General features: G+C 40.0%; 1 protein-coding gene across 2 annotated transcripts in view; it reads left to right on the top strand.

Moving 5' to 3' along the window:
• LOC140486052 (TSC22 domain family protein 1) overlaps positions 1-15,408 on the top strand; it is a 37,524-nt gene extending 22,116 nt beyond the window's left edge. The window contains exons 1-3 of one of the 2 annotated variants that reach the window (XM_072584642.1): positions 9,207-9,544; positions 10,211-10,262; positions 13,683-15,408. In XM_072584642.1, the coding sequence (XP_072440743.1) occupies positions 9,420-9,544; positions 10,211-10,262; positions 13,683-13,931 (426 nt within the window). In that variant the 5' untranslated portion in view covers positions 9,207-9,419 and the 3' untranslated portion in view covers positions 13,932-15,408. Of the gene's footprint in view, positions 1-9,206; positions 9,545-10,210; positions 10,263-13,682 lie in introns of those variants that run through there. The other variant, XM_072584643.1, reaches the window with a different exon arrangement.
• The last annotated feature ends 2,159 nt before the right edge of the window (positions 15,409-17,567 follow it).

Consider the following 17,567-nt stretch of genomic DNA (forward strand, 5'->3'; position numbering starts at 1 on the left):
GGGTTTTGCCAGGACCACTCAGCTCCTGACCTCATTACAACCTTGGTTCAATCATGAACAAAAGAGCTGAATTCCAGAGTGAGGTGAGAGTGACAGCCCTTGACATCAAGACCAAATTTGACATGCAAGTTTGACATCAAGGATTCTAGGAAAATTAGTCAATGAGGATCGAGGGGAAAACTTAACTCGTGCTTTACCTAGAATAAAGGAAAATGGTTGTGATTATTACAGGTCAGTCATCTCAGTTCCAGGCCATCTCTGCAGGAGGTCCCCAGGGTAATGTCTCTTAAACTAGCTTCAGCTTCATGAATGACCCCTCCCCCTCCCAACATAAGGTCAGAAATGGGGGTGCTCACCAATTCACCAATGATTGCACAATATTTACCCTAACCATTTGTGACTCCTCACATACTGAAGCAGTTCAGCTGCAAATGTATGAAGAGCTGGGCAGTACCTCATTTTGGACCGACAAAGTGACAATATTCCCACTATACAAATGCCAGACAATAACCATTACCCATGACACTCATTGGCATTACCATCTTTGAATCCCAAACTATCAATACTCTGGGGAGTTAGCATTGACCAGAAACTGAACTAGACTAGCCATGTAAATACTATGGCTGTAAGAACAGGTTAGAGGCTAGGAATCTTGTAACACTGAACTCGCCACCTGATTCCCCAAAGCATTCCACGATGGAATACTGCCCACTTGCCGAGATGGGTGCAGCTCCAACAACACTCGAAGCTTGACACCATCCAGGACAAAGCAGCCCACTTGACTGATGCCACATCCACTTCCTCCACCGCTAGTGCTCAGCAGCAGAGTGTAACATCTACAAGATACATTACAGCAATCCACTAAGGCTCCTTAGACAGCACCTTTCAAACCCATATTCACTACCATGTCGAAGGACTAGGACAACAGATGCATGGGAGTATAGTTGCCTCTTCCACCTCCCCCTCTCTTCCCCCCCCCCCCCAGCCACACTCTTCATTCTGTCTTGGATATATATCACTGTTCTCAAAATCCTGGAAATGTCCTGCTAGTGGTATTGTGGGTTTATCACACACTGACATCACATGGGCTGCAGGTGGCAGCTCACCGCCATCTTCTCAAGAGCAACCGAGGGCAATAAATACAAGCCCAGCCAGCAATGACCATATCCCAAGAAGAAAGAAAAGAAAATCTCTCAACTTTCAATTCTCTAAAGAAAATAATGTAGCATTTGCATACCACCATTTAACTCTTACTCCTTCAAACTCAGAACCATCCAAACAAATCTTTTCTATACTTTGCATGTCAGAAAATATATAAAGACTTTAGACAATGTCCAGAAGTGTAGACAATACTCTAGTTGAGGTCTAACCAGCATTTTACAAAGGTGCTCATCACATTCTCACTTTTGTAAACTCAGCCTCAATTCATAAAGGCCAGCATCCTGTGTGTCTTTTCAACCACTTTCTCAACTTGCATTACCACCTCCAAGGATTTGTGCACTTGTACTCCAGGTGTCTCTGTTCCTCCTTCCAGTATAGAGTTCCACCTTGTGGGAATGTGAGAGAATGATTTTAGTACTACTGTGCATGCGGTTTTGCATTTGTTTTGTGTTGTAAGCGAGAAAGGAGAAAGTGGCAGAAAACATTGGTTGCACTATCCTGTGAGCTTAAGTTTGCACTTGACCTTGTTGTTGAACATGTTAACATGGCTGTGATGATGTATCCCAATACCTTCTGCCACCCCTCAAATTTAATTCTCAATAGTAGGTTGGCATTGAATTGCTGTCAACTATCTAAAGGTGGTTTGTTATAATGTATTAAATAATATGTTCTGCTTGTCAGTTTTTGAAATTAGATATATGAACGTGCTACAGTACAACAGAAAGCCAATGCTTAATTTTTTGTTTAGTTAGCTGACAATTTTTAAAATTTGTTTATTACAATCAGGAACTGAGTTATCTAATTTCTACTCGACATTAAGCTGCTACTGAATACCTAGCCATCTCCTTTGGTTCAATAGAAAGTCAGGTGAGGCAGCCGATATCAAGTGGCAATTAATTCCGTAGAATGAGCAGAGACAAAGAGGCTGTAGGAATTTTGATTGAGAGCCCTGTTATATGAATTATGCAAAGGGTATTATTTAATCCTGTGTGAATCCTGTAATACCAGATATTCTTGTTGCATTAGAATAAAGGAGGTTCTGAGTAAAATGAAAGAAATTCCTCTCATTGTTTTTTGAATGCACTACATATTTTGTGTGAAAGTTTAATTAGAGCCACTTGCCCAAGGGATAATACACTCAAGGCTGTGCTGAATGTGAAGTTTTAACTATCCCATCAAACAGTCAAGAAGTGGTGGCATTGGTTAAACACAGAGCAAAGATCCCTCTGCACTGTCCAATTAAGGCAGTTGGAAGAGACTGAGAGCGTGCTACACTGATGAGTTTGATGAGGAAAAGTGGGAGAAGGCTTGAGCAGAATATAAATGTTCTGGTTGTGCCCCATATCCTCTGCATCTATGTAATTCTGGGCAATTGTCACAATTCAGATTTGATGTAAAACTCATATTTTTAAAGACCCTCTGTTTCAGAGCTTCATAATTTTACATTATCAAAATTAGTTTCTCCCATCTCATGCCTTGGAAAGTGGTTTGATTGGGGGAAAAAAACAGTCCTCTTCCACTTAACACCCATCTTTCCTGGTTTATATTTTGGCGGATCTATATGCTGCTTAAGGTGATAATGGCTGCAATGTATGACACATCTTCCAGAAATTCTTTTACTGCTTCAGCTATTTTTATATTGTAATAGCTTCATTGAATTCAACCTTTTTAATGTGGCATGTTGCATTAGGTATTTGTAATGACATTGTATGAGCTTAGACTGATAAGCAGCCTCCTAAATTACCTTTCACTCTGTCAGTTGTGACCAATGACAAAAAGAATCATGACTGTATGTAGAGAGAGTGAATTTAATTCTGGGCAATAAACTTGAGGTCCAGTATTTGTTCATAATTAAGCAGTCAGATAGAGGAGTAAATTAGTGTTGTAGCATAGGAAGATTAAGCTGAAAAAAATTTCTGCAGGAGTGCTTGTTATGTGCCTTTACCAGTTTTAAAAAAAAATGTTTTTGCCAGGTTGTGTGTCAACAGAGAACATAGGGGAAACCCTAACAGTTATGATAAAGATGTTTAACTTGTGTGTTGGTTGTTGACTGATCTAATTTTAATTATAGCTCACATGACTTTGGTCATGTGCTTGCTATTTGGTATTGACTGAGCACTTTTCTCCCAGGTGGTCTTACATCCTTACCTTCTCTAATTTGTCAAAAAGCCGTCGCCTCCGTGTTTTCTATTTATCCCTGACTCATTTCTTTCAAACTGTATGTGAGGCCATTGTTTCTCAATACATTTAATGCAATATTTCTGTTATCCTTATCCAGATTCCTCATGGCTTTGCCTCACTGTGTCTTTAACTTCTCCTAACATCTATTCCCATATCCTTTGTTCTGAGTGTCCTTCTAACTAACGATAACCAAATCCATTGCTACTTCAGCCCTGAAGTAGTGAGGTAACTTCATTACCTGGAGTTAGCTCACTAAATCCTTTTTACCCTTGCTAAACTCTTACTAAACTAAATGGTGATTAATCTCTTTCTTTAACTCAGCCATATGAATGTGAATTGCATAATGTAGTGAAGATTTAGATTAATTATTATGTGAGGGACCAATCCCACAACGATTACTGAGAGTCTAGATAATGCAAAGCAGTGTTTCTGTGCTGAAGAACAACGGTCTTTTTGCTGGAAGGTCTGTGAAACAATAAAATAATACTTTTAGAAAATCTAAACTGTAGCAACCACTATGATTTGCCTTGTCATCTCTCGTACCCAGCCTCCTTGTAACCTCCCAAGAAAGATTAGTAATTTAGTGCCAAATTGTGGTCAGATTTGTCTCCCTCTCATCCATGATTACTCTTAAAACAGGGCGATGAAATTCTAAATGAAATCCAAACGTGTATCCTTGTGGTGAAAGGATGCAAAGCCTGTTTAATTTGGAGCTGTTTGTCCTTCAGGTGATGAGTACTGTTTGGCAAGTCTGAGACTGGTCAGCAAGTCAACAATTCTAACAAAGTATTTGAAGAGACACTCAGTAGTGAGTGCATTCCATATAAAGAACCAGTGTTAAAAGTTAGCCCCTCTCTCCTGTTTTCATCCCATCCCACCAAAAGAACAAGTTCGGGTTTTGCTGTTGCTTCAATGATAATTTCCAAATTCAACCATTGCTTATCTCAATGGTTGATAGGACCTGGCTCATGCTGTGTGGAAACTGATTGTACCTTTTACATAAATATTCATTGAGTTATGCTACTTTGAAAAAGGTATTGTTGCGATCTTCTTCCAGGTCTTTACAAATCCCAGTTTGATCATCCAAGAGAAGGGGTGTCAATAGATAAGGGTGATTCAGCCCTCATTTTTCTTTGACATATTTATGTTCCAGTTTACCTTGAAGTGTTGAGGCTGATTTCAATGTTATCAGAATATCTCTGTATCAATGTTCCGGGCTGTTTTTACTGCTTGTGAACCATCCCCAAAAGAATTTGCACTATTGAGCTTTAAGTGAAAATTAAGCAGCTACCTGTCCAAGGCCCAACATAGATAGGACCTTTGTGGGTAGGAGGCAGAACTCCCAGAGCAGCATTGCGGAACTCACTCATTAAAACTTTAAAAATGAGCAGTAAGATACAGATCCCTCAACTGCTTTTACAATGCTGCCCTTGGAATTGTGAACTGGAGGTAGCATTCAATAAATAACCATGCACCAAGTAGATGGGACAGTCACACGAGTTTCTTTCACTAATCACTTCTGAATGCAAAGGGACTTGTGTTGTGAACACCATTTTAATTTGGTGCTGAGTAATTAAAATGGTCTTTACCACGTCTGTGCATATTTGTGGATGCGAAGGTGGAATTAAAATCCAAGATTGACCGTGAACATGTTGCATGGCAGAGTAGGTTTGATGAGCTGGTCTTACCTTGCTCCTGTTTTTTAGGTTTTACATCAAGATCAAGGGGAAACCTTGGTTGAGGAAAAGTATCGTTCAGAACCTTAAGCACTGAAATTAGAGTCAGTGCAAATAATCTGGAGATATTGAGAAAGAAAGGGAAGTAGAAATTTGGGTAGCTAGAGGGAGTATCTCCTCTGCCTCCCCCCACCCAATCAATCAGCTATTCCCACCTCAACTCCTCTTCCCTCCCCTGCTCTCTGAGCTTGCACTAACTTTCAAATATTAAAATAGAGTCAAAGTGGGGAGAAGTTTGTGAAACAGAGCTAGAAATTGATGCAAATCAATTATTGTCACCCATATGCTTTCACTGAACAGGGGTTAGTGACTACTGTATGCAGATATCATGCCCAAGTAGTAATTGATTTTGGTACGACATTGTTAAAGCCTAATAGCTTAATGTTATACACAGAGATGAGTTTGACTTTTTAAAAACATGCTAATTGGAAGAATGATTTCTGTTTGAACATATATAGGGAATTACAACTCATTACTCCCAACATTTATCTGAGAGAAGCTCCCTGAAAATGCTGCTCCCCAATTTGAAAGAGTTCAATAGCCTTCTCATGCTATGCAAGATTAAAGATGTATTCCAAAAATAGTTTAATGTAACTTCAGTCTAGTCCCTCTTAAAATTCTGTTGAACGCAGCATACGATCAATAAAATTTTGATTTTTCTTTTCAAAATGTGACTAAAATATTTATTAGAGAAAACAATGATCAAGTTTTTATTACAATATCCTCAGTTCAGACAATTCTACCATTGCTTCATGTTTTAAGGATTAAACAATCCCATGGGCATGTTACTTTGAAACAATCAGTCACCATTTTGAATGTTAACCTGAAATGTTTGTAAAAGTTGAATGAAGCCAGCGTTGTGTAGCTTGGGGGGGATAAAAAGACAGAAAAAGTAACTGAGCTGATCAGCGATCTCTGTTGTACTGCTAATCCATCATCATCATCTCCAAGACACTGACAAATAGGCTGGCCATTTCTGTTTTTGATTCTGATTTTCAGTTTTTAAATTGATTATAAGTATTGTTTTTAAACATGTTTTAATCCAAAGTTTAACAATAAGAAGGTGTTTGATGGAAAACTTCCTTATAAATTTTTAAAGCAGATTACCAAGCCTTAGTACAAATTTTAATTTCCAGCCTCTTCTGGGACTGAGCAGCTGTTATGTTCTTATGGACTGAATGTGCAGGTTTTTGTATATGAAACTAATGCAATGATTATTTTGTAATTGAAGGCATGAAAGACACAATGCAATTTCTAAATGTCATACATTCCAGTTGATTTGATTTATCTAAATGTGCAGTACTGTCATGGCTGCTATTTGACTGCTATTAATCCAGAGAAGTTGTGCGCAAATCCTAACAAGGCAGTTTACTAATTTCACTTCAGATTTTTTCTAAAAATTATGCAAAATTAGAATGGTATCAGTAAAAATAACCATTAGGTAATCAGATTTCCTCACCCATCCGAGCTTTTATAACTCCTGATAAACCTGTCACCTCAAATGAAAACGATGACATTGGATACCAACCAAATGATGATGTATATTATCCTGGAACCCCTACCTAGCAGCATTAGGAAACTCCTTCACCATATGGAATACAATGGCTACGGGTGAAAGCTCGTCTCTGCCTTCTCAAGGAGCTGAGAGATGGGCAATAAAAGCTAGCCTTGCCAGCAGTGTCCAGATTTCAAGGGTGAATTTTAAATGTTGATACGAGAATAAATCTACTGCAGATTTGTAACCAGGTTCTCACCTCTTTAGTACATCCACTTCCAGTTTGATTTTATATTTTGTGAGCTAATGATTTGCTTTTGCAGACATAAGAATTGAATTCTAGCTTCTTGAACTCTGATTTTTAATCATTCCACCAACAGCTGCTGCACTTTTGGCTGTCTTGCCCAAGGCAATCCCCCCCCCCCCCCCCCTAAACCTCTGTCCCTCCACTTCAAGATACATCTTGAAGCCTATTGCTTTCATCAAACTTTAGGTCATCTGTCCTAAGTATTTCCTCAAATGATTGGTGTCAAAAATATTTTTACTGATAAACTGAAAGTCTTGCTGCACATGGATCAGTGCTGTTTTTGTGAATGTGCAGTGAGAGCTGTTTGTAATTTTTCTCCCTGCATGAAGTGCAAATGCCATTCATCCCTTCAGGTCTGAAACTAACATTGGATTGTGTCACTAAATATTGTTGTTCATGGTCAGGCCTTAACCAGCACTGCTGAGTTAATGGTCACCAGGATTGGTGCAACCAGACTACTAGTTATGCAACATTTGATGCATAAGTGTCAGAGCTGACCAGTAGGTGGCAGTATATGTGTACTACAGTGTCTGGTGAGTTGAGTTTGACAGATTAATGTTACATTCGATATTATGAAAATATGCTCAGTAAGGCTACAGCATTGAAAGTCTCCTTATTGGAAAGATAAGTACACAAGTCAACTTTGAGTTGTGTATAGCTGGTGACTTGTAATGAGCAGCTTTTTAAAAAAAATTGACGACAAGTTTGTTTGATTCAGGTCTTCCCCCTAGAAAGCTTAATTGTTTGTGAAATGTTCAGATTTCTTTCTTTAACTGAATTCTTTAATCTTGGAATATGGGAATTAGATGTAATGGTGTTAATTGGACAATTAATTTGGAATTACAAATACATTTATTATCTTTATTTTTTCCATTGAGGAATCTATGACCAGATGTTGACCCATGTCTGTAGTAATTGTGTTGCACCTCCACTGTTTTAAACTGCTCCATCTAAACACCTTGAGACGTTTATATTACGTTAAGATCTGTAACCCTCTACTCATCCAATTCTGACTTGTTGGTGATCCCTCAATTTCATTGTACCACCCATTGACAGCTCAGCTTTCAAATATCTTTACTTTTTGAAAACATTTATTAGAACCTGCTTTTAATTGAACTTTTCATGTAGGTGGATTTTAAATTTTAGTTTGAGAACAATAATGTCTTATGACACTTATGTCACAAATAAAAGTTGTACATAAGTATGGTTATTATTCCAGATTCTAGTCAGACTGATTCTGGAAGTCCGTGCACTTAATTAGCATTGGGAAAGTCCACTGTCATTCACGTGTTGGATGTAGAAATGATAAATATGCTGAGATTGATCCTGGCTTTATTGCTTAAAGAAAAGAAAATTTGGCAAATTCAGTAGGGGAATACCTCCTTTGTTCTGAACTTCCCTATTATAACATTTAATCTCAAAATTAGAATTAATTGGGAAAACAAGATTACAAAGAGCTGCATCACAGACCAAATTGTGAAGTTGATCAGGGATTGAATTGCAAACATTTATTTGTACTTTGACAACTTTATATATACTACCTGTGCAAATCCCATCTTCTAAAGTGGATCAAATTTTGCAGGAGTTTGTTTTAACTTCCAAATAGTCTTGCTACTACCAGAAAATCTCTTGTCCTCTTTGTTCCCTTTCCCCATTTCCTGTAACCTAAGGCTTTTGCAGACATTCGAAATGAAATGTTAAGTGAGCAAATGTAAATGTTCTCAAAAAGACTGATTAGAAAACCACTTCAACGTTACTCCCGCTATATTTTTTTAGAAATGTCGATTGTCAGTTTGCTAGAGTACATATAACAAAGGGAAATGGATTGTAAAAGGACAATGAACAAATTGGTGGGTTTGTGCATGAAAAATTAGCATAAATATTGCGTTGCTTCATAAGACAGCTGGATGGGAGTTGTGGCAAGTGAAGGAGGCTTGTTGAACTTTTCCAACTTCCCCCTCCCCAATCTGGTTCTCCACCACCATTACGTAATCCCTGGACCACTCCTCACCTGGTACCCCACCTTTCCTTGCTCCCCCTACCCTCTTCCTACTTTATTCACCCCACCTGATCCTTCTCCACGTCCTTCACTCTCCTCCCCTCCAATTTCCCCATCTGCTGCCTGAATCTCTTCCCTTCCCTCCTTCCCTTCCCCTACCTGTGCCATGGCCTGGTGCCTGCTGCTTGCTGCTGGGTGTTCCTGAGTGTTAATATATTCAGGGACATGATGTTAATGTGATCAGGTGAGCCTATAGCGGCGGAGCTGCTGGGCGTTCCTGTACATACATTATGCTGATGAGCGTGCTCAGGGTTTTGTGGTGAGCAGCAGCAGCGACGAGCTGTTTGTGAGCATCACAAGCTTTCTTTGTGGAGCTCTGTCGAGGTGGCTCTCCAAGGTTTCTACAGTACACTGCCGTTTCACTGCAAATTCACAACCTCTAGCCTTCAGCAATAGCGTTTCTCTTTACCACGGCTGGCTCATTAAAGGCTGCAAACGAAAAGTGCCAGTTTCCACACTTCATTTTTGCTCTGGAATAGCATGAATGCTGAATATTATAAGTCACTGGCGATGGAGCTTGGGGTTTACCAGCTGAGAAATTTCTCGATTTCATTTCTCTCCTCTTTACTCGGAACAGAAAACGCCTCCGTAAAATTAGACAGTAGGTAAATGTCGGTTGTTGGATTTTTTTTCGTTTGTTTTTGCAACGGTCAGGGTTGGTTGTATTTTGATTTGAAGCTAGGCAGATAGATACAGTATAGCAAAATAGCGTTTGCATTGCAACAGTCTACGGTGCTGAAGGCGATGACAGCTTCCTTGAAATCTTCCGCTCTTTCTGGGGGTATCAGAGACATTTGAAAATGTTTTATTTTAAAACTTCTCTCTGTCTCTCGAGCTCGGGGATGCTGCTCAGTGTGCGCCTATGGAAATATTAGCGGAGATCAGTGCAGGGAAAAATGGCTGGCGTCGTCTCCCAGGCTTGTTATTTTGCCGCATTACAGTGGGGGCATCTACCCCCAGAGTCAGCAGAAAGTGAATATCTCGGCTGTTTTTTTTAAGGCTAAATCCTACATATTGACTTTGATTGATAATAATATTTCAGCAAATACGCTGGGTGTTGCATCGCCTGCAAGTGGTCGCTGTTTGCTGCGCCTGGGGGTAAATAAAATGCATCAGTTAACACAAAAACAAAGCTATTATCAGGTTACAACTGTACATTAGATCTTGGCAGGCGCGACTGCTCTATTTGTCTTCCATTTGCTTTTTTTTCCCCTTTCCAGTTGGGATCGTTGCTTTAATCCTGTTTTTTTTGTGTGTGTGTTTCTTTACAGTTCTTCTGGTGCCAGTGTGGTAGCCATAGACAACAAAATCGAGCAAGCCATGGTAAGTGTGCAGCGAACGGCAGTAAAACCAATGTAGAGATCTCAAAAATCCTTTTGGGGCGAAGGCGGTGTGGGGGAGGGAGGGAGGGAGGGAATGGGTCAGACACTCCTCGGTGCGACCGTGCGATGGGGGCAGAAAAATAAATCAAGAGATTTTCGCCGTAACAATGCAGATTGGGCATCCTCTAGAGTGAGAGGAATTCTCCTCCTCGCCCTCTGTGCATAGAGACATTTTACTCATTGTTCATGACATGGATGTTCAAGGTGAATGTGAAGACACTTGTTCTGTGTGCAGGAGCCCTTCGCTGACCCACAGATGTGAACCCTCGTTCATTCATCAAAGAAAATTGAATTTTTTTTAATCTTAAAAAAAAACTCATTTGATGCCTCGGTCGTGCGACCGGGACACTAACAGATGGAATATTGTTTATTTTTTCCTTGCTTGCGCAATGCCGTGCATTGATCCCTTGCAGTAAATCACCTCCCAGTGCCAGTGTTGCCAGTAAACAATCCATCCATATTCACCGCGATGGTAATTGTGTGCTTTAACATTGTGGACTAGCACGACCAGTTTGTGCTGGGAATAAACACACTGAGTACCATCCCAGGGGAAATTATTTTTTGTAATGGTGGCCAGGTTTTGTTTTATGGGGGCGGGTAAATAGAATATTCTCGGTGCGTTTGATTTTTTTTATTTAAAAAAAAACTTGTGACCGTGAGGGATTGAGCCTGAACCTTTTTAAAATTTCTAATCTGGGCCTTTGTAATGTAGACGCTGGTATTGTATGGGGGCTGACTGTTCAGTTGGGTAGCCTGGCTGGCTGAGTGAGTGAGTGCACGCTGCTCCCCGCTGCCCCGGGGCCGCTGGCCGCTCACTGCCGCTGCCGCTCGCTCTTCCGCCTGTTGCCAGGCGATCTCAGAACCTTAAACCCTGGGCTAAAAATAACTCCGGCTCCCATTGGCCGCCGTCCCGTGACGTGGCGCGGCCTCCGGGCCCGCTGACGTCAGCAGTTGTCAAGAGCGGAAGGAGCGGAGAGGCAGAGGGGAGAGAGAGGGGAATATTTTACAGGAGGGGAGAATGTATTGAGAGAGGGGGGGGGGGGGTGGGGGGATAATGGAAGGAGGTGAGAAAGGTGCAGTGTGAATGCAGCCCGTGTCTGTCCTCATTGAGCACTCAGAATTTGACAGCAATTCCCTTCATTTATATGGCACCTTTTTAAATACAATATCTCTAGGTGCTTTGGCAAATCATGAGATGAGTACAGACTTGAGTGCATCTTAAATCATCGGTAATTTTGAAGGAGAATGTGGTGCAGAGGGGGAGGAAATTTTGGATCTTGGCTGAAGGCAATGCAAGAGATTAAAAGCTAGTACAAATTGAAAGAACACTGGAATTCCAGTAAGTTGTGAGGTTAGAAGATAACAGCAATAGAGAGGGGCCAGGTGTGAAGAATGAGAAGAAAGAAACAAACTTTAATTTAAAAGTAGGAATAAACGTTTAGCCCTTTTAGACTGCTCTGCTATTTAATAAAATCATCTGATTATAACTGCCAATCCTGCCTACTCTCAATGACTTTTCAACCCCTTCTCAATAAGAATTGGTATCCACTTAAACCTTAAACATATTTCAGGACTCTGCTACCATTATCTTTTCAGAGCGTTCCAAGACCCTTCAGCTTCTGAGCGAGAGAAATTTGTCCTAAAATCTGTTTTAATTGGTGACCCCTGATTTTTAAATATTGACCCTGACTTCTAGAATATCCTATAAAAGAAACCATCCTCTCCACATCTACTCCGACAAGATCCCTTGGGATTATATACACTTCAATTAAGTTACCTTTCACTCTTCTAAACTGCAGAGGATGGAAATCTAGCCTGTCCAATCTTATTCCTCATAAGACCCCATTTCCCTCTTCCAGATATTTGTCCAGCAGCTACAAGGATATGTCAGCCATGTATAGGGTGATGGGTGAATGGAACTTAGTTCAGAATTCAGGCAGAAAAATTGTGTTCTAACTTAATTTTACAAAGGTTGTGGAGGTCAGCCAGCAGAATACTGGAATTGTCAGGTCTGTAGACAGTAAATGCATCAATAAGGGCTTCAACAGGATGCAGTGAGGCATGAGCAGTGATGGCTGGTGTTGTGAAGGCTTAAGTCTGGTGGAATCAAAGAATTTGAGTTGGAAGGGCTGTCTTCTGATCCAGTTGGGCACCAAGGTAGTGATTGGTGTTGAGGTGGTCACCTGTATCAATGCCTTTTATACTGGTTGTGAAAGGTGAGGAAGGCTAATTCTTCATTTTCAGTGATGTGGAATGTTATTGGTGACTTTGAAGTCTATTTCAATGGGACAATCAAACCAGATTGGGTGGGTTCAGTCACAAAGTTCTGGGTAAAACAGTGGGCAGAGATTTGAAACATTTTACCATGCTCAAGGGCTTGCATAGAATGGAAGTTTTGGAATGAGGACAATCGATTACAAAGGTAGAGTTTGTGAGGAAGGTAAGGAGGTTGTTAGCAGATTGGAATGCAAGGAGGAAAGGGAATTGTGGCAAAATTCAACATGTATTGAGGGTGCAGAGGTGTGTTCTATAAAGCTTGGAAAGAGCATGAGGAAAGGAAATTGAGAAAGATGCATTTTAGGGACGAGTGCAGTCTGAGGTATTCTAGGGATTTGTTCCAAAGTGCAGATTGCAGAAGGGTGGAAGTGCTTTGTGAATTTTAAGCTATGGGCCTTTGAAATGGCAAGTCTATCATTTGGCATTGTATCAGAGACTAACTTAAACATTGAGAAATCTGAATTAATGTACAAATGAAGCATGCAGAATGTACAATATTTTCCTATGCAAACATTGCTCATTTTGTGATCAAACCTTGAGTCAGAGTGCACCCACTCTTAATGAAGCAGTGCAGGATAGACTCTTATCTAGTCTTTATTTTAAAAGACAGTGTAATTTTGTATGCTTTTTTAAGTTGGCCTGTGTCTCCTTTGTTTTATCCAAATGCAACTGGGAATGTCAGAGGTAGGTTCTTTACGCAGAGAGTAGTGGGTGTGTGGAATGCACTGCCAGTGGTGGTGGGACAGTCAGATACGTTAGGGACATTTAAGTGACTGCTGGACAGACACATGGACAGCAGTAAATTGAGGGATGTATAGATTAGATTGATCTTAGATTAAGATAAATGTTTGTGCTTCAGTACAATTAGAGTAGCCCCATGGAAAAACTAGTCCTATGGTTTCCCACAGATTTTTCTATACTGTGGGATTGTATTAACAATATCTAAACAAAATATCAGATGAAAAAGGCAGCAAAAAAGTTGAATAAACTATTACTGTTTTATACAAATTAAATATGAAAGCTTTCAAAAATGTTGTTCAGTATTTAGATATAATTCTCTTCAATATGTTTGCTTGCTTTGTAGGATCTTGTGAAGAGTCATTTGATGTATGCTGTCAGGGAGGAGGTGGAGGTCCTTAAGGAACAGATCAAAGAACTGGTGGAGAGAAACTCTCAGTTGGAACAAGAAAACAATCTGCTGAAGACTCTGGCTAGCCCTGAGCAGTTAGCACAGTTTCAGGCACAGCTGCAGACAACTGGCTGTTCCCCACCAGTGTCTCAATCAGGACAATCTACTCAACCCACACCACCAAATGGGGGATCATCAGCTTAAAGGCCTGGCTGTACAATCCAATGGAGCCATCAGGCTTTGCAGAGAAGAGAAATAAACTGTCATATCAATCATCATGTAATATTTCATCGCACACCAACAATTCCAAATTGGTTATGGGAACTAGAGTTGTATAAATTCAGAAAGAAACTCTCTTCAGTATTAAGACAGTCGTCTTTGGCTAAAGGAGTTTGCTTTGAGGGTGTGAAATGAAAGCCTTGTCCTCTCAAAGAGAGTGGTTGTATGCACAGGAGAAGAAAAGCAGCCATGCAGATCTGAGTGCTGGTTACGGATCATTGCTCATGCTGTGAAAATGCATGCAGTTTTCTTTCATTCAGCACACCTGTATCTGTGTGTGCATGTGTGTATATGTATGTGTGCACCAATATAACTGCTTCCTGACAAGGTTGAGGAAGAAGTGGATCAGAGGCAATCAGATACTGACTGGAGAGTCTGAGAGGGCCGTGCCCTCCTTTACACTGCTGTAGACCACTTTGATTTCTAAATGAGTTATGAAGACAAAACGGGAGTATGAAGGCAAAGCTGAACAGTATTTAACTTGAACTATAGAACTGTCACCTTGGACCTTAAATTGACAAGATTGCTATGTTTACACTGCTTTTCCAAGAGCTGGAGAGGTGTAGATTTTTTTTCCAAGTTAGATGTGACTCTAAAAAGTTTGGACAATCCAAAACATTGTCCTCTAATGTATATTGTGTACGTAGTGTAAGTATTGTGTAATATAGAGCTGTATCTATTAGGTTGTACAGATTGAAAACTTGCTGTTTCACTGATCCAATTGCATTTGGACATTTTTTTATGCTGTTGAACAGAAATGGCATTTGTGAACAATTATGCTGTCCTAAGACATAGCAGGGCTGAAATAATTTTTTTTGTAAGTAAATGGTACGTAACTGGTAATTATAGAAAGTACGTGGTCCACTGGTCTCATTTCATATATCTATCAACACTAAGTAGTGGCAGATGCTACACAGTAGTTGTAGTGATAGAAGTGGTCTCTCGGTCAGAGGAAGCACTGAGAGATGAGAATCTATGGGCTCCAGTGGAATTGATTCTTTTTGATGCTTCATAGACCTTAGCTGTTGGTTCAATGGTCCATTGGTCTGTCAAATCTTTGCTGTAATGGTCTGGTTAGATTCCTTAGGATCCAGAACCAATGGATTCAACAGCCTAAGTATGTTTGCTTCTAACTGGCTGTTGAATACCTTCAACAACAATGTACTTGCCAGTAGTACAGCATTTGTAACACCAACAAAAAAAAGAGTGTGTTTTGACAATTAAGCACTCCAGACCCAAAACCTCTGTTAGAAGCTCTGATTCCTGCTATGGATTTCACATTAACAGTAATAGTGTTGCTTATGTTCTGATGCATGTTCTGAAACAGTTGTAACACATTCAGTTATACTTGACTGCGACACAACTTCGAAACTTTCAATAAACTCAAGTTGGTAAATAACAAGTATTGATTGAATTGTCTGTGTCTTTACACTGATTTTTTTTATTGCAAATTGTGGCAAGATGTATTCATATTGTCTGAAACAACAGAGCAGGAACATCATTTGGCATTCATCACGAGCCATGCATCTGAATCTAGACAATACCTTCTTGGGCACTGACTGTCCAATTTTGTTTTGGTGAAAATGTTACTTGGATTAAAACTATGCAGGCCGACACATTGAAGTCGAATTTAAAGGCCACTTACATAGTCCTGTCACTAAGTTTTCAGCACTTTGCTGTCACAATGCAGCTATTTATTTGTGGGTGGAGCCAAGGTGTTTGTAGTTTTATACTGTCTTCTCACTGGCCATTGACAGATGAGATGGACCTGGTAAGATTTGCTCAACTGAATGTGTTAACACACGTTGAAGTTCTGCAATCTCTTCAGGTTTTGATTTGACAACTTTATGCCTCTGACTTTCCTATGTTTTCAAAATGTAGGTTTGGCACCGTTTAACTTGATGCATACTGTCAAAAATATTTAATTATCATTTACCTGTACATCATAACTAAAGTTTGCTGTAAGGAATTTAAAGAATCAATGGATCTTTAACATGTTGCAGCTATTCACAACATGATTTTTACAGTTTGGAGGCAACATTTTGAGATTGCACATAGCTTTGTGAATGTTCAGTTACACCACTACTGAATCAACTTTGTTTCATTAAAAAAAAATGCTTGTGCACCAATGTTTGTTTTATATCTGGCATGTGGATAAAACTTCTAGAATGATGAACAAAAATCTGGTCGACTCCCATGGAAGCAGAATCCTGCAGATGCAGGAATGTAAATTAAAAAGCAAATGCTGTAAATAAGGCTGGGCACCATCTCTGGAGACAGAAACTGAGTTAATGTTTCAGGTCAGCAAAAGGGATAATATTAGCAATATAATCGTTTTTAAGTCAGTCAAAAGGCAGGAAAGAGAGTGGAAAACAGATTAAATGATTCTCTGCCAAAGGCTGCTAATCACGCCGAACTACAGCAGTGACCAAAGTTTAAAGTTAACCATCGATTAAAGCTTGTATTTGTAAATCCATATGGGCCTTCAGTTTAAACATTACTGGAAAGTGCAGATAGAGTTTTCATATTTGCTAGTGAATACTATTAAATCCACTTTGATTTTTATCGTTAATACTCCCAAGGATTTTTTTAGATTAGATTCCCGACAGTGTGGAAACAGGCCCTTCAGACCAACATGTCCACACCGACCCGCTGAAGAGTAACCTACCCAAACCTATTCCCCTCTGTTCACCCCTGACAAATGCAGATCTGATGTTAATCAGTGTGTAATTGTGACCTGACACTTGAAGCTTCAGCTCATGATCCCTCTTAATTGGCTGTTTAACATTCAGCAATCAGATGCTGGAAGGACCATAAAATCAGTGCTATTTAAAGGGATCGTGGACTACTTTTTTTCATAGACTACTTCTAAAAATAGTTGATGGATTTCTGCTGGCACTTGCTGTGATTGTGCAAATGTGTATTTTCTGGAGTCCTGCAAAATTGCTTAACTCGACAGAAAATGAACGTCAGGGATGAAAGACTAGGTCTGGCCTTCAAACAGTTACTCCCAGACGTGAGTGCAGTATTTGGTTTTTCTCCAGGAATGCAGTGTGACCGCTGGGAAAACAAACAGCAGATATCATGCAGCACAAATCGCTGAAAGCAGGGGTGAGGCTTGGCTCTTTGCAAATGGCTGTATTCATTGGGGTGCATAGGGGGCAACACGCCTGCTTTGATTTCAACAGGTTCATGATCCACCAAGCTACTGCTGCTTCCCTGTGCTGGCACCTCAACTTGTAATCTGTTGGTGTACAGATTGCTGAGACACCCTGGAAAGCCCCTCTATGCTCAGGTATTCTGAGGCATCAATTCAGCTGTGTAAAAGCTGTTGTGCGGTATGCTCTCTGTTAAAAAGAATGGAATTTTCCTAGTATTTACAGGGTAGCATCAGATTTCGTCCGACAGTCACGAACTTGCCAAAATTCTAGCATATGAAAACAAAGGAAATAACTACCAAAAAACAGGTCTCAATTCTCAACTCGCGTCACCAATTAATAGGGCGTGTTTGACACTATATTCAGTGTGTGGGCTTCAAGTATAAGATTGATAAATTGTTCC

Source organism: Chiloscyllium punctatum, chromosome 15 (genome assembly GCF_047496795.1).
Source record: "Chiloscyllium punctatum isolate Juve2018m chromosome 15, sChiPun1.3, whole genome shotgun sequence".
Taxonomy (NCBI): Eukaryota; Metazoa; Chordata; class Chondrichthyes; order Orectolobiformes; family Hemiscylliidae; genus Chiloscyllium; species Chiloscyllium punctatum.